Raw genomic sequence first — 19,625 nt, forward strand, 5'->3', positions numbered from 1 at the left:
AGTGTGGCATTAAGAGAGTAAGGAAGTCAGGGAGCTGGGATCACTCTGCTGAGAAACCAGCCACGGACAAAGCAATGCAAAAAAAGACACAAGCCCTTTGTCTGTGGAGCTGACTCTTACCAAGTGTGAGAGCAAGGTGTCCCTATAAAGAAGATATTCCATGTAAATAAAGCAAATGGGCTTCAATAGAGAAAGGTATTAAATACCTGATGGAATTACCCATATGAGAAATTATATATTTTGACCTAGACAATGCACAGCTCCCCCCAGGTCCAGATGATGTCTTACATCAATGATTCATGGTGAAAATTTGTACAGAGAGTGCCAACAGCGCATGCCAGCCCCTTGTTAACTATTGTTTGTATGTTGAAATGAGAACAGTTTAAAAAGTGAAAATAAAGTAAAATACAATAATAATGGGAAATAATAATACTGAAGATGATGCACAACCAACAGAAGGTGATTTTTCACACACAGGAATACAAATAGAGTATTCCTTCTCCCATCATTGCAGCTGTGGAAAAGCTATCAGATAAACTGGTAGATAAACTGACACAAGCTTTTCAGCATTCCAGAGGGAATATGTCCTGCTCCTCACCTGCAGGGCTCCCTGTTGCAGCTGGGTCCTGGGGGCCTGTCCAACCCCAGCTTCTGCCAGCCGCAAGCCCAGATAGGCAGATAGACGTCCTGGGGGAGAGCTGCCATCCAGGGTTTCCAGGCAGTCTCCAGCCAGGGGTAACCCTTAGGAGCATGGAAAAAGGCTTAAGGTGACCAGCTCTTTTAGAAGTGATTTCTGCTCTTTAATGAGCTCTGTTCAGCCTAGCCGGCTCTGTTCAGGGGTTGGTCCAGCCGACGCAGACAAGACATGGAAAGATCATACGGCATTCCACAGAAAGTCTTTAGTGCAGGCTTCAGCACAGGGGGCCAGTGATGGTCTAACCCCTGAACTGGGCAAAACCTGGGGTTGTCCTAAAGAAGGGGAGAATCTAGAAGGGGACCAACAGTCTGAGACTGGGATAAGATGACCAATACTTAACAGGGAGATAACATGGGGTCCTGAAGCAGGAAGGTGTCCACAGCTTAGTCACCATGAGTAGGTGGTTTTGTCTTACCTTAGGGGACAGATCTCCAGGGAGGATTCCTGTCAGGCTGGGCTTCCTCCACAGCCCCCTATTTCTACAACTGACAGTAGGTGTCCTCTTGGTTAAGAGAGAGGATATTAAAGCTACACACCATGGGGTACCCTGTGATTTTACCAGCAGGACCATGGAGAGGATATGAGGAAGTGGAATGAACAATCCACCTTGATCCTAGATGCACAGGTAGGGGAATTGCGGGGGGACACAACCACAGTGCAATTTTTTTTCCAGGGAGATTGCTGCTCCAATCTCCAGCAGACAGTTTTCCAGGCAGACTGGAAAGTCTGATCATACTACTGACCCTATGGAGAGAAGGTCTAATCCATTTCTACAAGGTGTTAGTGGGTAACCTTGAAATCTGTATTAGAGGGGCCCTGCCTCTAGCCAGGTGGAGGAGAGGGATAACAAGATTTACTGGACTGTGTGGATTCAAAGGCCTGTCACAGCAGACCCACAGGATTACAAGGCTTTGGTAGCCACTGGTGCACATTGTATCCTAATGCCATCAAGCTACATAGGGACAGAATCCATTTGTATTTCTGGAGTGACAGGGGAGTCCAAACAGCTGACGCTATTGGAGGCTAAGATTAGTCTGACTGGGAATTAGAGGCAAAAGCACCCTGGTGTGCCTGGACCAGAGGCTCCATGCATTCTTGGACTAGACTTTGCTAAGACATGATATTTCAGAGATCCAAGAGGGATGGTAGGCTTTTGGTAAAACTTCCCCAGAGGCAGAGGAAATTAGGCATCTGTCCACCTTGCCTGGTGCCTCAGAGGACTCCTCTGATGTGGGGTTGCTGGAGGCTGAAGAGCAGCAGGTGCCAGTCACTACCACAATGGTGCACAGGAGGTAATAAGAGGCTCCAGCCAAGACTCTGAAACTCCTCCCCATGGGGTGGTTTGCTGACTGGAGAGCCAAGGGGTGATCAGCAGGAGCTGCTTACCCTTGGACAGCCCCTTATGGCAAATGTGAGTCTAATGGAGATGGGGACTGAGTGGATTTTCACTGCCTGGATGAATGCCGCCTCTGGGTGCTGCCACACCCAGCATTCTGGAGCTTCAATGTGAACATGAGACAAAGACAGCCCAATGGTGCCACCACTGACATTGCTGATGTGTTTTTCTCAATGCCTCTGGCAGTAGCAGGCAGGCCACAGCTTGTTTTCACTTGGAGGGATGTCCAGTAGAGCTGGAACTGACTGTGCCAGGGGTGAAAACACAGCTCACCATCTGCTGATGGACTGATCCAGAATGCACTGGGGCAGGGTGAAGCTCCAGAACACCTGGAATATATTTATGATATCTTTGTTTGGGGAAATACTGCAGGAGAAGCTTTTGAGGAATAAAAGAAAATAATTCAAATCCTTCTAAATCCCATTTTTTCCATAAATCAAGGGAAGGTAAAGGGACCTGCATAGGACATTAAATTTTGAGGAATGAAATGGCAAGATGGACATCACCAGATCCCAATGGGCATGATTAATAAGTGATGTGCCCACCAGCTAACTAGAAATAAACACCGGTTTTTTTACACACTGTGAGATTTTGGAGAATGGACATTTCAAATTAGTCTGATTGTAAGCTCCCTCTAGAAAGTGACACAGAAGAAGAATTATTTTGATTGGTGCCCTGAGCAGCAAAAAGTCTTTGAATAAATCAAACAGGAGATAATTCATGGTGTATCTCTTGGGCCAGTCTGAATAGGGCAAGATGTAAAAAATGTCCCTAATACTGTAGCTGAAGAGAGCAGTTCTTCCTGGAGTCTCTGACAGAAAGCACCAGGTGAGGATTGAGGTTGACCCCTTGGTTTTTGAAACTGGGCATACAGAGAGTCTGAAGCCTACTTTATTCCAACTAAAGCTTATGGTGTCCAAGCCAGTTCAAAGGTGATTGGTACTGAAACACAGCTCCTCCTGGTTTGTTGGTTGTCTGTGATGGGCTGAATGTTCAGCGGGAGGATCTCCTACACACCATGCAACCAATGCTACATGGAGTAAGTGGATTGCAGTGGTTGCACAACAAGTTTGAATAGGAAACCTCATCATGCAGGAATCTTAGAAGTGACCATGGACTGACCAGAAGGCAAAGATTTTGGAATGTCACCTGAAGTAGAGGTCATATGTGCTGGAGAGGGCCGGTATGTAATAAATTACCAGAAAGGAAGGAGCAATATGCCTTTTTCATTTGGGTCCTTGCTGTCTTGTGGGAAAGCACCAGAGGTGGAAAGCAGCTGCATGGAGTCCCTCAAAACAAGCCACAGAAACTGATGAAGGAGGTGAATTGAGTCAGTTTACAGAGGTGAAAGTCATGAAGTTGGCCTCAGACACTGCTGAACGAGAGAAATGGCCAATGCTTTATGCTGACTTACAGATGCTAGCAAATGCCCTGTGGGGACACTTGCAGTAAAGGAAGCAGAATACTTGGCAGTATAGGGGTAAACACATTTGGGCTGATGCATTGTGGCAAGATATTGCTGCCTGGATGGAGAGCCTGGTTGTGAAGGTACGTCACATACCCAAGCATGGTATTCTCCTTCAGCAGTTTCTGTGACTTATTGTGGGGGACTCCATGCAGCTGCTTTCCACCTCTGGTGCTTTCCCACAAGACAGCAAGGACCCAAATGAAAAAGGCATATTGCTCCTTCCTTTCTGGTAATTTATTACATACCGGCCCTCTCCAGCACATATTACCTCTCCTTCTGGTGCGACTGAAGAACATCAGAATAATCAGTAGGTGGACCAGGCTTCCAGGACTCAGGAGTCTCAGTGGTCCTGGACTGGCAGCTCAAGGGTAAATTATTTCGAGCTTGGTGGGGCCATGACACTTTGGGACACCAAGGAAGAGATGCAACATAGCAGTGTACTTGGGACTGAGAGGTTGACTTAACCAAGGACACTATCACACAGGTTATCCATGAATGAATGTGAAACATGAGCTGCCATAAAGCAGGCCAAGCAGTTAAAGCCTCTTTGGTATGGAGTATGATGGCTGAAATATAAATATGGGGAGTCCTGGTAGATTAACCTATCACATCCCTCCAAATCTGTAATGGCAAGTGCCATGTGCTAACAGTGGTGGAAGTAGACACTGGATGGCTGGGGACATGCCCTGTGCCTCATGCCACTGCCTGGAACACCATCCTGGACCTGGAAAAGCAAGTCCTGTGGCAACATGGTACCCCAGAAAGATCTGAATCAGACAATGGAACTTCCTTCCTAAACATCCTCATAGAGTTTTGGGGCAAAGAACATGGCACTGAGTGGATGTATCATTCCCTACCATGCACCAGCCTGGAAAGAATGAATAATGTAATGGACTACACTAAAAGTGTAAAGACTACACTGAGAGCAATGAGTGGTGGGACATTCAAATGTTGGGATACACATTTAGCAAATGCCACCTGGTTAGATACCAGAGGATCTGCCAACCAGGCTGGCCCTGCCCGAAGTTCTCATGTAGGGTAGAAGGGGATAAATTACCTGTAGTGCATACTAAAAACATGCTGGGGTAAACAGTCTGGGTTATTCCTGCCCCAGGCAAAGGCAAACCCATCTGCGGGATTGCTTTTTCTCAAGGTCCCAGGTGCACTTGGTGTGTAGTGTTGGAGGATGGGGAAGCCCTGCGCTTCGAGGTGATTTGATTTTAGGTGAAAATAGCCAGTGAATTAGACTGTATGATGTTCATCACTATGCAACACTCTATTACCACTTCTGTGTGTAGAAGTGGCAATAATAGCTGTGTATCACCTCACAGCATCGATCCTGACAACTGCTCTGGGGACCTGAGCCTGACTCCCCTGTGATTACTGCACTCACAGAGAATGAACTTGGATAAAACTGAACAAGTGCAGCAGTACTGGGATCAGAACTGGCTCAAATGTGCAGCATGCAACAATCTAACATCTCAGACCATCTTTTCTGCTTCAAAGACTGTTACCAAAGATGAAGGCCAAAGTCATGGACTAAATTAATTCAACAAACTTGTTTTTTTTTTTAATTGTGTGGCTGTTTTATGAACACTTAACAGAATGTTTCATTGACTAAAAGAACAATGTTTGTGTATCTATCAACACAGAAAGGAAAGGTGATGGGATATTGGGGAGTGTGAAACTTTGCATGACACAGATGATAAGGATTAAGTGGTGGGTATTGTCCTGGTTACAGCTAGGGTAATTTCTTCTCAGTAGCTGTTACAGTGCTGTTTCAGATTTAGAATGAGAATGGTGTTGATAATGCAGTGATGTTCTGGGTTTTGCTAAACTGTGCTTATCTGAAGTCAAGGACTTTTCCCACCTTGTCTCATGCTCTGCCAGTGAGAAGATACACCAAAAAAACTGAACTGGGAGGGAGAAGTGACATAAACTGGCCAAAGGGATACTCCACACCAGAGAACATCATGCCTGATATATAAACTGGGAGGCTATCCAGAAGACCAGTGGATCTGGGTACAGGAAGAGGAGTCTGGTATCAGTCAGTGCCTGGTGAGCAATTGCATCGTGCATCACTTGTTTGTGGTTTTTTTATTATTTCCCATTATTATTGTATTTTACTTTATTTTCAGTTATTAAACTGTAAATATCTCAACTGTAAAATTGTATCTCAACATACAAGTTTTACTTTGATTCTTGTCCCCATTCTACTAGGGTGGGGGGAAAAGAGTGGGGAGTTGAACAAGTGGCTATGAGGTATTTCATCTCTAGCTAGGCATAAAACTACAACATACGGTTTTGAGTATATTATTTTAAACAGAAAACGAACAACATTTCAAAAATGTGCAAAAGGTCAGGAGAAGCAAGTTCAAAACCTGCACTCCCAGAACCAATCTCCACAGAAGGCAGCTAACAAGGCACTGTTTTCAGCAGTTTCCTTATACAGAACTCACTTTTACAGGTGTGATGATAGGAGAAAGACTATGCTCTCATCTTTCCTTCCTCAGTAAAATTACTGAAGAGGAGTAAGGCAGCAGAATCCCTTTTACCAGCAAATCACAGAAACTCTCTGACCTGGGCTGTTACAGAGCAAACCACAGACTGCTGTTATGCATTATTTATTCTAAGTACTCAGAGGTCTGATCAGAAGAGATAAATGTAATGAATATTTAAGATTTAGAATTTGAAACTAATTGTCTGCATATATAAACTTTTATTTACACAAGGCATCAAAATTGCCCTTTTAAACAAAAGGGTCATTTTTCCCTTTAACCAATACTTTGGTGAAAGAAATGTCACATTTAATAGACTAATATTCACTAGTATACTTGTTCTGAAAAAGCAGGTATAATCCAATGTACAAGATGAAAAACCACAAAATATCCAAGCATACTGCTTCATTAATTACTCTGTAGAATAAAGAATTAAGGCTTGTTTGCATCACAATGATGATCAATCATGCATCATTTATTCCCACAAAGAATAAAATCCATTTCCAAGTGAAGCAGGAGTAGCAGTAGTCTTGTATAATCCCCATATTGTTTACATGGAAAAAAAAAAAAAACAATTTTGCATCTTAGAAATTAGATTGAATAGTAGGGGGAAAGAGAGGAAAACAGAAAATGGTCCTTGCTTCGGAATCCTTTACAAGCATTTTCAGTTTCCACGTGCAAGAACCCTTCAATTTAAAGAGGAAAACTGGAACTTGTCAAGGTTTGAACTAACATTTTCAGAAAGACTAGAGTTATGGTTTCATTGATGATGAAGTATCTAGCAAAAATACATTGCTTGGAACAATGAATTCCACACTGATATCCCCAAGTAAATGGTATATATACATTAGGCTGAGCCTGTTTAATAGGTCTGATTTATAAAAATGGTAAACCTGTATTATGCTTCGGCCTGATGTAGTAGTTCCTGAGTTTTAGATCACTGCTAAGCCACAGCAGACAAAACTCTGAATGATGTAATGAAAAGTTTTGCAAACCACTTTCAGCAACAACACACATTTCATTCAGCAACTTTCAATCATCAATAAAAGTCAGTCTTCCAGGTCCTTCATTTTTCATCCACCGCCGGTATCTCTTCCATCGGGGATCCATGGCCATCTTCTTCTTTAACTCTTCCTCTTGTTCTCGTTTATACGCCTGGCAAGACAGACAGAAGTTTCTAATAAGAATGAAGAAACAGCTTAACTGAGCCTGAAATGGGGTGTGTTTATAATTCAGTCATTTGCCACCCTATTGTTCTTACAGAAGACTGGATTGCAGTGCAAACGCAGACCTTGACCAACAGAAAGCATTGGAGCACCTGCAGCCCAAGGGTCTCTTGCTGCCCAAGATGCTTTGTGCTTTTGCTGAGATCAGAACTGTAAGCTCCATAACATTGTTATTTTTTTTGCTAGAGAAGTAGATGCTCAACGAATTCGACAAAAGAAAATACACACTAAGCAACAGCTAATGTTCTAAAAAGTTAACCTTGTGAGTCCCTCTCAGCACATATACTGTTCAATGAAACTGTTCAGCTCCTCATTTTAGCTGTTCTCCTTTTTCAAAGTCATCATCTAACAGAATACCACTATGGAACTTTTTGTTCCCAAGAAAGGTTCTCAACAAAGTTGAGTACTAAAAGATAAACAATTATATTCTGTCAAGAAATATCTCAGTGTCACATAACTTAGTCTGACTCAAACACCAATTAAATTTAGAGCTCTGCTAACAAGTCTGCAAACAAGATTTTAAAAATACTGTGTTATATATGGCTGCATGAATACACAAACTCAATGCTCAGTTATCATAAAGGTTTTAAGAATCATTAGGAAACAGTAAAAAAATTGTGGAGCTCTATGATGCACCTATGTATTGAATTCCTGGCCTTTCCCATCCTAAAACATTGGAAAACTGGACAGTATGTAGATACAAATCTCCAGTGATGAAGAAACAGACAAGCTGTTGGGGAGAAACACTACAGTGTTATTTTTCAGACTAGAAAATACATGACTGTGTTTCAAGTAAGGATATGGCAGTGGTACATAGAAGTACAAGTCAGCACAAGAACAGAATAAAGCATGATTATTCTCCATTTCCAGTAATACTGGAGAGAGCAGGAGTCCCAGTGACTTTAAAAAAATCCTCTTCCACCACCTTCTACAAGTAATGATGAATTCATTACTAGATGGCACAGCAGACACCGAAAACTTTAATGCATTCAAGAGACTAGGTAAAAACTAAATAAAACAAAGACCATTTCCTTTTCAGAAAGTTACAAAGCTGCAAAATATGTTGGATAAATATTACCATACAGGGGCAGCTGTCAAGTATTCATCAGGGAAAATCAACTGCTGACCACCACAGGAGGCAAGTGTGAGCTAAAAAGACTTGTGGCCAATACAGCTCTTTCACATTCAGTGACCAAAACATCCTTAGTTAAAAACTGAATGGGTAAGAAACCAGGGCATTTTTTTCTCTACTACAGGATATCCACCCAATCTTTTTCCATCTGCTTTAACTAGCGGCATTACTCAGTTTTTGGATTTCCAGACTGCTTTCTAGCAGACCCATCCTAACTGAACATGACAGCTAAGCCTTTCCTTACATTAACACCTATTTTACTATTTTCCTCTTCGAGTTTGTAGAGTAATCCACCCCTGTCTGAGGATGAAGAAACATTCTCTTATCTTTGGTGTCCTGCCATCCCATCTCTTTTCCCAGCACATGCAGAATAGCAGCACCACCTCCTTTTCCCCTTAAGACTGAGTGCATAGTCTCATGTTTTTCTTTAGAAACCTTACATCCAACGGGCCCGCAGATCCACCTCTGTGGAACAACAGAAGGGTTTTATCAACCTGCCATGCATCAACCCCAGCATCCCAAGTAATTCTGGAGTGCAAATTCCATGCTGTGGCTGACGTTCCTTTTCTGCTCTCACAGAATTTAAAAAAAATTATAAAATTACTATCTAGTGTTGACTACTGATTTTTTTTATCTGTCCATGGGAAGAGCAGAAGTTATGCCCGATGGTGGTTTTTATGCCATCCTTACTTGAATAGGTATACAGCACATCAAGAACAGTCCATGACTCACACAGGACAAAGAACTACCAAAGAACAGATGGGAAAACCAAAACAAAAAACTAACAGACAATTAAAACCCCCTGAGCCAGAAATTAACAGCTTAGAAGACTGATGAAATAGGAGTTTCAGACAGAATGGGTAATTCTTATTACAAATTATTACCGTTTGAAGAGCAGACAATAGTCTTCAACCTACTGTAACAGCACACTGTTATTAGTGTTATGGGAGTGCTGGATAACTAACATTAGTTTTTCCACTGGGGCTACTGATAAATAACAGAGAAGAGAAGAGAAATTTCCAGTTTTCCTGAAGCTGTTGGATAGATCTTAAAGACTAATTAGCAAAAAAAAAAAAAAAAAAAAGTAGCTGGAATGAGTGGATGAACAGATAATAAGGAATACAGGGATGGTTTTGGCATGTAAAAAGAAGCAACAGCAACAGGCCCAAAGAAAAAGTTCAAGAAAAGGTCACCTGTAATATTGAAGCACTCAGTCAATACAACCACCACAGACCCCTTCAGACAGCCCTCTAGAACCATAACAGGACTTCCAGCAGGAGTCAGATGCATGCAAATTAGCTCTAAGAAAAGTGATGCTTATGTATTAGCTAGGAAGTATATTGTAATGAATATGTATGATCATGACAGAATAAATACCCCACTGTAAATTTTCCCAGCACACATTTGATTACACATTATACATTATTTGAGGATACATGCTTTGGGTGTGTCCAGAGCTGTAATAAAGAGTGCCTGCTTTCTAATACTTCAAACTGTGTTAGAAAGTTCATTTCCTGGCAGATTTCAGTATTGCTACCCACCTCATAGTTTTCTCGTATCCATAGCTGCCGTTCAAGAAAGGTCTCCTTTTGATGATCTTCCAGGCTGTCAAACTGAGACTGAGACATTTTCATGTACCTTCGTATGATATACAACTTCTCTTCCACACCATACTCTTGCCCTTTAATAGTGAAACAATAAATCCACCAACAGTACCAAACTATGTACTTGCACCAGTAAAAAGGAGCAAGAAGGATCTGAAATAGAAGGATATCATATATTTTGGGCTTCTGATAACCACCCTTTATATCTATTTTATTTTTAATAATGTCTTTGATAATTTCTTCCTCCTCTTCACGAATTTCTTCTTTAGACCGCCTGTTCTTGCCTTTTTCTTTAGTCTTGTTGAGTAAACCTTGTTGCCTGGCAATCTCAGTAGCTTGTATACGGTATTTTGGCACAGATGCTAAGTAGTTGATAGCTTCATTGTAACTACTCCACCAGCTGAAGAACTGTAATTTAAGAACAGTAAATGTAAAAACCATGTTTTAATATAGACACATTCCTATTTGGGGGTTTGCCAGGAAAATAAAAAAGTAATGCTGTCACACATTTTTAATCACAGTTACATTAAAGTAATTGCATAAAATGAAGTTAATGGTACTTCTGTGATATCACAGAAGCTACAATCATCCTTCCAGACTCAGTGAAGCACCTGGAAAATGAATGTATAGAAATGTATCTCACAGCAATTTATGATGCCAAGGAAGGCCAAGCAGACATGTTCTGAACAGTTTTGTTCTTGAGCAGATGGCAATCAAGTTAATACCAGGCTGTGCCAGCCATTCTCAAAAGCCCCCCTTCTTATATTTCTAAATATAGGAGCTACTATACGAACTACATTATATTTTAGTATAAAATCTTTCACCCATTTAAAACAGTTCACTGAACACAGATTAAGTATGACAATCTCATCAGTCTGGCAGTGTCCACTTTGCAAGACCCAACATACCTCTCTGATCTCTAGCTGCCTTCTGGATTTCAAGGGAGTGGGGAAAAAATCTCCCAAACAACAAACCAGAGAAAAATACTGCTTGAGTGAACACAGAATCATAGAACATCCTGAATTGGAAGAGACCCACAAGGATCATCAAGTCCAACTCCTAGCCCTGTACAGCCCAACCCTGAGAATCCTTCCTTCTGAAGACAGAAGAAGCACAAGGACTAGTTGAGAGCTGATGTTGTACCCATCCAGTGTCTTGTAAATGACCTGAGATGAGGCATGGAAAACATGGAAGAAACTAGATAGGCACAAGAGAGGAAAAGTTAGCAGTTCACTTTCATTCTTGGGACAAAAAAGCTTGTCTCACTGATGAAACTTTTTTAACAATGACACATCTCTCACCATTTACCAAGAGAAAGCACAGACATAAACCCACTATACAACCCTAGCAAAGGCCAAAAAGCAGAAACAACAGAAAGCATCATGGGAAAACCAGTTCACAGAGGTGCTTACACTGAATTTAGAACTTAGCTGACTCCAGGAAAGTGTCTGCACTTACACACAAAATAAGACATAAGACGTGAAATGAAACTTTGGCATTGGAACTAATTCTGGAGAAAAGTTAGGTGTTTGGTTGAGTATGACATTAAAATTTATTATTCCAAATTATCAAATTCTGATCAACATACTTTTTATTCTGACTTCCAATATCCCACTAAACACTGAGCTACCTGCATCACAGCATAAACTGTATCTACATCTCTTAAACGTCTTGAGTATTTCTAATGATGTTTTGAACCAGCGATTTAAAAGATCCTAAAGACAAGTTATGCATTTTTGTCCTCTTGTCAGCAACAGCACAAGTTTTTTCATTTAAAACACAGAGGGTTTTCTTGCCTTGGATTTACCACCTTCAAAGTAAACTCTGCTGAACTGAATGCTTCTCTCATTACTTCACCCATGTGGTGTTTAAAATATACCACAATGCAAGACTCACACACTAGTAAACTCCTGATACTCAGTCGTATCACCTGAAATGAGTCTTGAATTCAGTTTGCTACTAATCCATTTTTTTAAAAATATACTTATGCATCTTGACAGACACTTTATTTGGGGCACTAGTCCTGCCTGAGCTACTCTGAGCCTGCCAGGAAGAACCAAGTAAATTGTTCAGAAAAGATGCACCTTGTCTCAAAGAAAATGAAAATAAACTAATATCTACCCTTGTTCAAGGCACCAAGGGCAGTCAAAAATCTGCTAAATATCTCCTAACTTCAGGATTTTTATGAACACCACACAGAACTGGACCACAGCACAGAGGAACAGGGCTCCTCATAGACGCTTTTTATTAAATGGCACATTTAATACTGCCACTACTTCTCTTCTTGTTCAGAAATTCACAGTATGATGTAAACATGAAATTTTACCTGAAACACGGAGATGGCACACACTGTAACTAGGATCACTATTGTGACATCTACTTTAGGTGCCAGTCTCCTGCTGTAGTAGTGGTAATAATGTCTGTAATACTCCTCAGGATGATCCAGCATGTAGTCATAGTCTTTACGTGTTTCTTCATCCTGCAGGATGAGATGGAAAACTCATTCAGGTTTAAATTCCTGCTTTCACTTGCTCTGTTGTATCTGTGTTTTACTTCTCATTAAGGACCATGCTGCTGTAAAACTGGCCACAGCCCAAGTGAGTCTGAAACAGAGGAAATTTGTCCTTTTCTCATATTCTCAATTAATTTGTTCTCACACTTATCTGCCCATATACATATGATGCGTTTAGACTTACAATGAATAAGCAGGTACTGTGCAAAGGCATCTAAAACTAGAAAACAGACAAGCAACTAAAGTCCACAGAGTAAGTTGTTTAACTTCAGAATGGGAATTCCAGATGGACTAGAGTTAATAAGTATTGCCCAGGAAAAGATTTTCAGATGAAGAACCTACTAGGAGATTGTTTCACCAAACTTAAAGGAATTAGTTTACAGGGCTATGGAATCTGTCCAATGGAAGGCCAATTCAAAACAACATTGTTCTCATATTCTCTGAGTTTTTCATCATTTTCCTCCATATAATTGCGGGATGGGAAATTTAATTTTGCCAGGATCGACTGCATTCCTTTCAAACTCCGTCCCCCTTCCCACCCTGGGGGAAAAAAAAAAAAAAAAAAAAAAAAAAAGAAAAAAAAAGTTCCCTTTTCTAACCCCTTGTAGCCTTAAAACACTTACAGGTCTCCTTCTTCCATTTCTGGGTTCCATCTTTGCCAAGTCACACATGCTTTGCCCTGAGAAGCCTTCCCTTACAGATCCCATATGCTACTCGAGTCACTGCTACTTTTAAAGGTATACCTCCAAGATAAAGCCCGGACGGCTCGTTATAAATAAATAAATGAAATAAAATACATCAATTTAAAAAGAACGAATTCTAGACAGAAGGATTTTCAAGAGCACTCCATCCTCCTTCCAGCACTCTCCGGCTGGCCACGGAAGGAGGATTTTTCGGGGTGTTTCTCCTCCCCTCCCTGACTGCTTACCGGAGCGGCTCCGGCCGCGGCGGCGGTCCCGCTCTCTCACCTTGAGGGTCTCGTAAGCGGCGGCGATGAGCAGGAACTTCTCGTGCGCCGCCTGCGCCCCGCCGCCCTCGCCGCCCGCGGGCTCCCCGCGGTAGCGGTCGGGGTGGTACTGCCGGGCGAGCTGCCGGTAGGCGCGGGCGATCTCCGCCTTGCTGGCCTGCCGGCTGACGCCCAGCACCTCGTAGCAGACTCGGCGGCCGCAGTAGAGGCGGTCGGTGAGGCCCCTCGCCGGCCGCGGCAGCAGCGCCGCGCACAGGCACAGGCACAGCGCCCACCGCCCGCCCGGACACCGCACCATCGCCGCCGCCATTTCACCGCCGCCGCCGCCGCCGGGGCCGGGCCGCGCTCCGTGCCGTGCGCGCGGCCGGCGGCGGGGCCGGCGCGGGAGGGCAGGGGCGCGACAGGGGGCGGGTCACGCTCGGGGGTGGCGGAGACAGGCAGCGCGGCCTGCTCGACGAGCCGAGCACTAGCACAGGTCCTTTGTCCCCGGTTTGTCACAGGCTGCTGCCGCCCCGTTCTCTTGCAGCCGGCGGTGTGCCCTTCCGTTGCACCCACGCCAACGGAATCCTGGGATGCGTTCGGAAGAGCGCTGCCAGCAGGTCGATGAGGTGATCCTGCCCCTGTAGTTAGCCCTAGTGAGGCGGTATCTGAACTGCTGTGTTCAACTCTGAGCTGCACAGCTCAAGAAAAGCACGGAGGTACTGGAAGAGGTCCAGAGGAGGCCAGAAAGGTGATCTGGAGCAGCTCTCTCATGAGAAGAGTCTGCAGTAGCCGGGCCTGTTCAGTCTGGAGAAGAGACGACTGAGAGAGGATCTCATTAATGCATACAAGTATCTCAAAGGCGGGTACTGAGAGGGTGGTGCCAGACTTTTCAGTGGTGCCCAGCGATAGTATGAGGACCAAAGACCATAAACACAAGAAGTTTCACCTCGGCATGAGGAAGAACTTGTTTACACTGAAGGTGGCAGAGCACTGGAGCAGCCTGCTCAGGGAAGTTGTCGTCTTCCTGCCTGGAGGTATTCAAAACCCACCTGGACACGTTCTTGTGTCACCTGCTGTAGGGGACCCTTGCCTTGGCAGGGGGGTTTGAATAGATGATCTCCAGAGGTCACTTCCAACCCCAATGATTGTGTTGTTCTTCCAGGGAAGAAACCTTTTAAGTACTTCCTGAGCCTGTACCTGGTTTATGTTTGCTCCTGGCAGAGCTCAGGGTCTGACCACCTGTCATGTGGGGTCCAACGCAATTTAACTGGCAGTCCCATTTTGGGAACTGTCCTGTGCATCTATGCTATGGCATAGAATCATGGGGAGCATTCCTGCTGCTGCCCAAGGGCACAACTGATAGGTGACCTCATCTTTGTCTAGAAGTATCCCAAGGGAGGGTGACAAGGTTCCACCTGAACATGAGGAAGAATTTCTTTACTGTGCTGCACACTGGAACAGATTGCCCAAAGAGGTTGTGGAGTCTCCCTCACCTGAGAGATTAAAGAACTGTCTGGATGCAATCCATGTCCTCTAGGGTGCCCCTGCTTGGGCAGGGAGGTTGGACCAGATGTCGTTCCAGCATGAGCCATTCTGTGATTCTGAGTGATTCTGTATGCACAGCTCCCTGAACTAGTAGGTTCGACAACAGGTCTGCCACCTGTGATATGCTGTGTCCAAAGACTTCTCCTGGAAAGGAGGATTACATCTCTGCTAAGGTGGAACAAGCAGGAACATCACCACAGTGTTTGACCTTTCCTAGGAAAGCAGATATGGGCTTGATGCTGTAAATATTCACCACAAAAATGCTCAGCTCATTAGAGAGCATCTGCTGTTCTTAAAGCTAGAAATGAGTGTGCCTCCTGTGTAGCTGGTCTCCCCTGCCTGTCTCCTTTCTGCGTTAATAAATGCTTATAATTTCCATCAGTTGTGGATGGGTCCCAAATCTGCTTCCCCAAAAAAAAAAAAAAAAGAAAAAAGAAGGCCACCTCTTTGCAACTCATTAGAGCCCAGCCTCTTAGCATTGGAGACTGGGAGTCAACTCCTCAGATCCTGACCTTAGAAAATTGTGGTGGGTTGACCTGGTGGCCGTTGACCACCAAGCTGCTCTATCACTTCCCCTTCCCAGGTGGATGGGAGAGAGAGAATAAGATGGAAAATGACTTATTGGTTGAGATCAGGCAGCTTACTAAAGCAAAAGTGAAAATTTGTGCATGCACAGGCAAAGAGGAAGAAAATTTTATTGTTTACTTCCCATCCACAAGTTATGTCTGGCCATTTCCTGGAGAGTGGGACTTCAGGATGCATAGAGGTTTTTCTGGAATGCAAACTGTAAAAAATGAATGCCCCTTGTTCCTCGCTCAGCTTTTGTATCTGAGCTGACATCACATGCCACGGAATTTTTCTTTGGTCAGTTTGGCTCAGCTGGCCTGGTTTCGTCCCCTCCCAGGATCTTGCTCAGCCCCCTTGATGGAGGAAGGAATGTTGGAGGGACAGCGCTGATGCTGTGCCAGCGCTGCTCAGCAATAGCCAAAACACTGGTGTGTTACCAGCACCTTTCCAGCTATCGATGCAAAGTGCAGCAAGGTGAGGGCTGTTGTGGGGAAATGAACTCCAGCTCAGCCAGAGACATTGCACAAATGTAGCAAGAACGGTACACAGAAGCTTTTGTCACCTTTTTTTTCCTGACTCGAGAAGAAAGCTAGTCCTCTGACACCTGTCACTTGAACTTCACGTCTGTCTTGGGACTGGCCCTGGAGCTTCAGGGAGACGTGACCAGCTGCCCCCGTGCCACCTGCAGGAAGCAGTAAAGGAGCTCGGGAACGGGCGCCACGCTGGCGCCCACGCAGGGACGCCTCGGCTGGGGCATCTTGCCAAGATGCTCCTTTCAGAGATCATATATAGCATCGCAGAATTTGAGACAAAGACGCAGTGCGGTGGTCTCTCTGAGCACCCCCAGAACGGCAGGAGAGGGGTTCTACGGAGCAGCTGTATCCCTTCGGGGAATGGCTTTGGAACAGGAGCTCGGCAGCGCCGGGGGCGGGGGGCGTGGCCGTGCCGCTCGGTGGGCGCGGTCATGTCGGTCAGTGGGCGGGGCCTTCCCGGCTGGGGGCGGAGCTCGCCGCCCTCCCGCTGGCAGCGCACCCACGGCCGCGCGGGGGCGCCCCACGCCGCTCCCATCCTGTCCCGTCCCTGCGCCTCCGTGCCGAGCGCGGTGCCGGCGCGGCCGCCATGGAGGTCAGCGCGGACTCCGGTCAGTGCTGCCCCCGTAAACCTCCTCCTCGGGGCCCGCCGGGCGGGGCGGCGGCGGCAGGGCAGGGCCGGGCCGGGCCGGGCCGGGCCGTGTACGTGACGGGGGCGGGCGGTGGGGACGGCGGCTCTCTCTTGATATAAACTGGCGATGACAGAAGAGCAGGCGCTGCCACTGTTGAGGGAAGCCGCAGAGAGCAGGAGGAGGAGGAGAAGGAGGAGGGGGAGGGGGTGGAAGAGGTGGAGAGGGAGGAGGGGGAGGAGGAGAGAGGCGGCCGTCGGCCCGGTGCCGGTGCCGGAGAGGGGTGGGAGGCGCGGAGCGTCTCTCGCCGCCTCCCCTCCCTCCTCAGCCGGCAACATGGCCGCGGCCGCCCAGGACGAGCTCAGTAAGTGCTCGCGGCGCAGGGACTCGCAGCGGGGCTGGCTGGCGGGTGGGCGAGCGACCCGGGGTTTCCCCGCAGCGGGTCTCCTCTGCGGTGGGGCTCGGCCCCTGGCTCGGCCGGGCGGTGACGGCAGCGGGGCCAAACCGGCCCTGGGAGGCCATCTCGGGAAGCGGAAACCGGGAGCAGCGGCACCTCCCGCATCCCCGGTCTCTCAGCGGACACGCCGGCTGCGTGACCTTGCGGGGAGGCGGCGGCGGCTCCTGGCCGGGACGGAGCCTGGCGTCGCCGGGACCTCGGCCGCAGGGGGAGCGGCCTCCGCCCACCGCTCCTGAACGGGCACAAGCGGCAGCGTCTCTGCCCGTCGGTGCTCTCGCCTTGCGTTGTGCGATCGCCGTCTTTGAACCACAGCAGCCGTGTGAGCACAACGCTCAGGGCTGGCACGGCCAGGGGCGGGTTCCCCCGGCCCCCGAGGTGCTGTGCCGGGCGGTGGATAGGAGAGCAAGTCGCGGCCGCCCCTGCGGCGCTCGGCACATGACCGGAGGTGCCGCTGCCGCCGAGCATTCGAGACGGCCGAGCTCGGCCCTGCCTGCTTGTTACCTTCAAAACCCTTTCTCAGAGACTCTGGGAAAGCACGCGATCGGATGCTCTTTGGAGAAGCTTATGGAACTTCAAAAAAAAGCGGTTTTTCTTCCTTTGCTTTTCCTGTCCTGTCATAAAAGCTGGTGCTTATCTTTGGAGAGTTAATACAAGATAGCATATGACTCAGCCAAATGAGAGGGCCTTTGGTTGCCCTGAAATAGTACTTGGCAGTCGTCAGAGAGGAAGGGCAGAAGAAATACTTCAGGCATATTCGAGCACTATTGGCTTTCAGTACTAAAGAATTTCTGTGTGCTGTTTCTTCGTGGTGGTTTTTTGGGTTTTTTTCGGGTTTTGTTTTGCTTTTTTTAGTTTTTTAATTGTGAGGTTCTGTGTAGATAGCATCCTAATTCTGCTCTTTGTTAGATGTTACTGCAACTAGGCTGAGCGATATGATAATGGTGAGAATCTCCATTATTAAGTAGCCAAGGTCTCATGGTGGAGTGGAGAAGAATCTTGATCCTGTACTGAGCCTAGAACTGGAGGACCCAAATGCCAAGCTATTTTTTCCTGTGACAACTGGGATAAATTGATGATAGTGAAAGCTCTGACAGCTGCTGTCATCCAAGAGATTCTGTTATTAGTTTTACAATGCTAACGTAGTTCCCCTTGGTAAAACCAGACAGTGTGAGATCTCTTCCTTTTAACTCCTTGGCCTTTAACTGTGTGTAATCTAGCTTTCCAGGCTCCAAATCTGATCTTGGAAAAAATTAGTCTTCAGCCATGTGTCTGTTGCTACACAGCCCTTTCTCATAAGCTGGGCTAAAAAGACAAATGTCCCTAGACTGAGATTCACATTAATAATTACGTTATTAGGTTATTTGACCACTGCAGCCTTCAAAAGTGAGGGAGTTTGCTTGATTTGCTTAGAAATCTTTTTTTCTTTGAGTGGGAGGAGCAATCTCTTTTTGGAAATTTCTTTTTTTTTTTTTAGTTTGTTTTTTTTTGAGGTACCTCTCTGTCGCTGAATAAAAAGTACTGTAATCTTAAAAAAAAATTAATTAAAGCTAGTGGAAAAAAGAGTTACTTCATTTAGAGAACAAGAAGGAAACTAAGCCTCCATGTGGGCTTGCTGTCTTTTGATACATTCAAGTTACTAAATTTCAGCATATTTGGAAAGAAATACTTTCTTTTATAGGATGATGACTAGTCCTGAAATAACAATAACTATCATTCATTTTAGATAGGAAACCTAGTTTTTCATGCTTTATATTCACATGGCTGTGGGAAGCTTTCATCTATAACCCCTGTCAAACATGGAAACTCTGTGTAAATGCTGTGTAAGGGATGCTTCTCATTTTAGAGGACAGGTTGTTTGAAGGCAGCATAAGATATGGCTGTTTAAAAATTAATGCAAAATCAGTAAATTTGCCCTGAAGCCAGATGCAAGAGAGGCAAGTTAATCTTGAGTAATAGTAGTCATCCATTCAAATGGAGAACCTGTGCCTGGCATATTGAAAATTATTTGGGTTCTGGTGTACTATTCAAGCTTTTACATGAGCTTTTCTATAAAATGAAAGAATAGGATGGGACAAAAACCATAATATATTGCCCCTCTAACAAGCCTTCCTAGCCTTTTCCAGTCAAACCTTGGAAAACAACTTGGTGACTGGTCTGTTTGCACAAGTGCTCCCTTTAAGTTTTTTGGTTGTAGGCACACAGTGGGTTACTGGTAGAGACAGGAATAGCACCAGCAAATCCTGACTCACTGTTTGCTGCTATAATCATACTAGATATATTTTCTCCCAGAGTCTAATAACATTTGAACAAGAATTTGACTCCTATTTTAGTAGTTGCACAGCAGATGAGAACTTTATTCTTTCTTCTGTATGTGGAATAATGCAGAAGCAATTGCTTAGTTCTAGAGAGACAAAA

General features: G+C 45.2%; 2 protein-coding genes across 5 annotated transcripts in view; one reads left to right on the forward strand and one right to left on the reverse strand.

The window, feature by feature from the left end:
• Window positions 1–6,513: 6,513 nt before the first annotated feature.
• DNAJC25 (DnaJ heat shock protein family (Hsp40) member C25) lies at window positions 6,514–14,038 on the reverse strand. The gene is made up of 4 exons (XM_058827018.1): window positions 13,502–14,038; window positions 12,348–12,500; window positions 9,959–10,429; window positions 6,514–7,214 (listed from the first exon to the last, which is right to left on the reverse strand). The coding sequence occupies exons 1-4, from the start codon at window positions 13,808–13,810 to the stop codon at window positions 7,092–7,094; spliced, it is 1,056 nt and encodes a 351-aa protein (XP_058683001.1). The 5' UTR covers window positions 13,811–14,038; the 3' UTR covers window positions 6,514–7,091.
• A 2,583-nt stretch (window positions 14,039–16,621) lies between these two features.
• ECPAS (Ecm29 proteasome adaptor and scaffold) overlaps window positions 16,622–19,625 on the forward strand; it is a 61,782-nt gene continuing 58,778 nt past the window's right edge. The window contains exon 1 of one of the 4 annotated variants that reach the window (XM_058864616.1): window positions 16,622–16,735. In XM_058864616.1, the coding sequence (XP_058720599.1) occupies window positions 16,714–16,735 (22 nt within the window). In that variant the 5' untranslated portion in view covers window positions 16,622–16,713. Of the gene's footprint in view, window positions 16,736–16,993; window positions 17,118–19,625 lie in introns of those variants that run through there. The other 3 variants (XM_058864618.1, XM_058864615.1, XM_058864619.1) reach the window with 3 other exon arrangements.

Source organism: Poecile atricapillus, chromosome Z (genome assembly GCF_030490865.1).
Source record: "Poecile atricapillus isolate bPoeAtr1 chromosome Z, bPoeAtr1.hap1, whole genome shotgun sequence".
In the NCBI taxonomy this organism is placed as follows: domain Eukaryota; kingdom Metazoa; phylum Chordata; class Aves; order Passeriformes; family Paridae; genus Poecile; species Poecile atricapillus.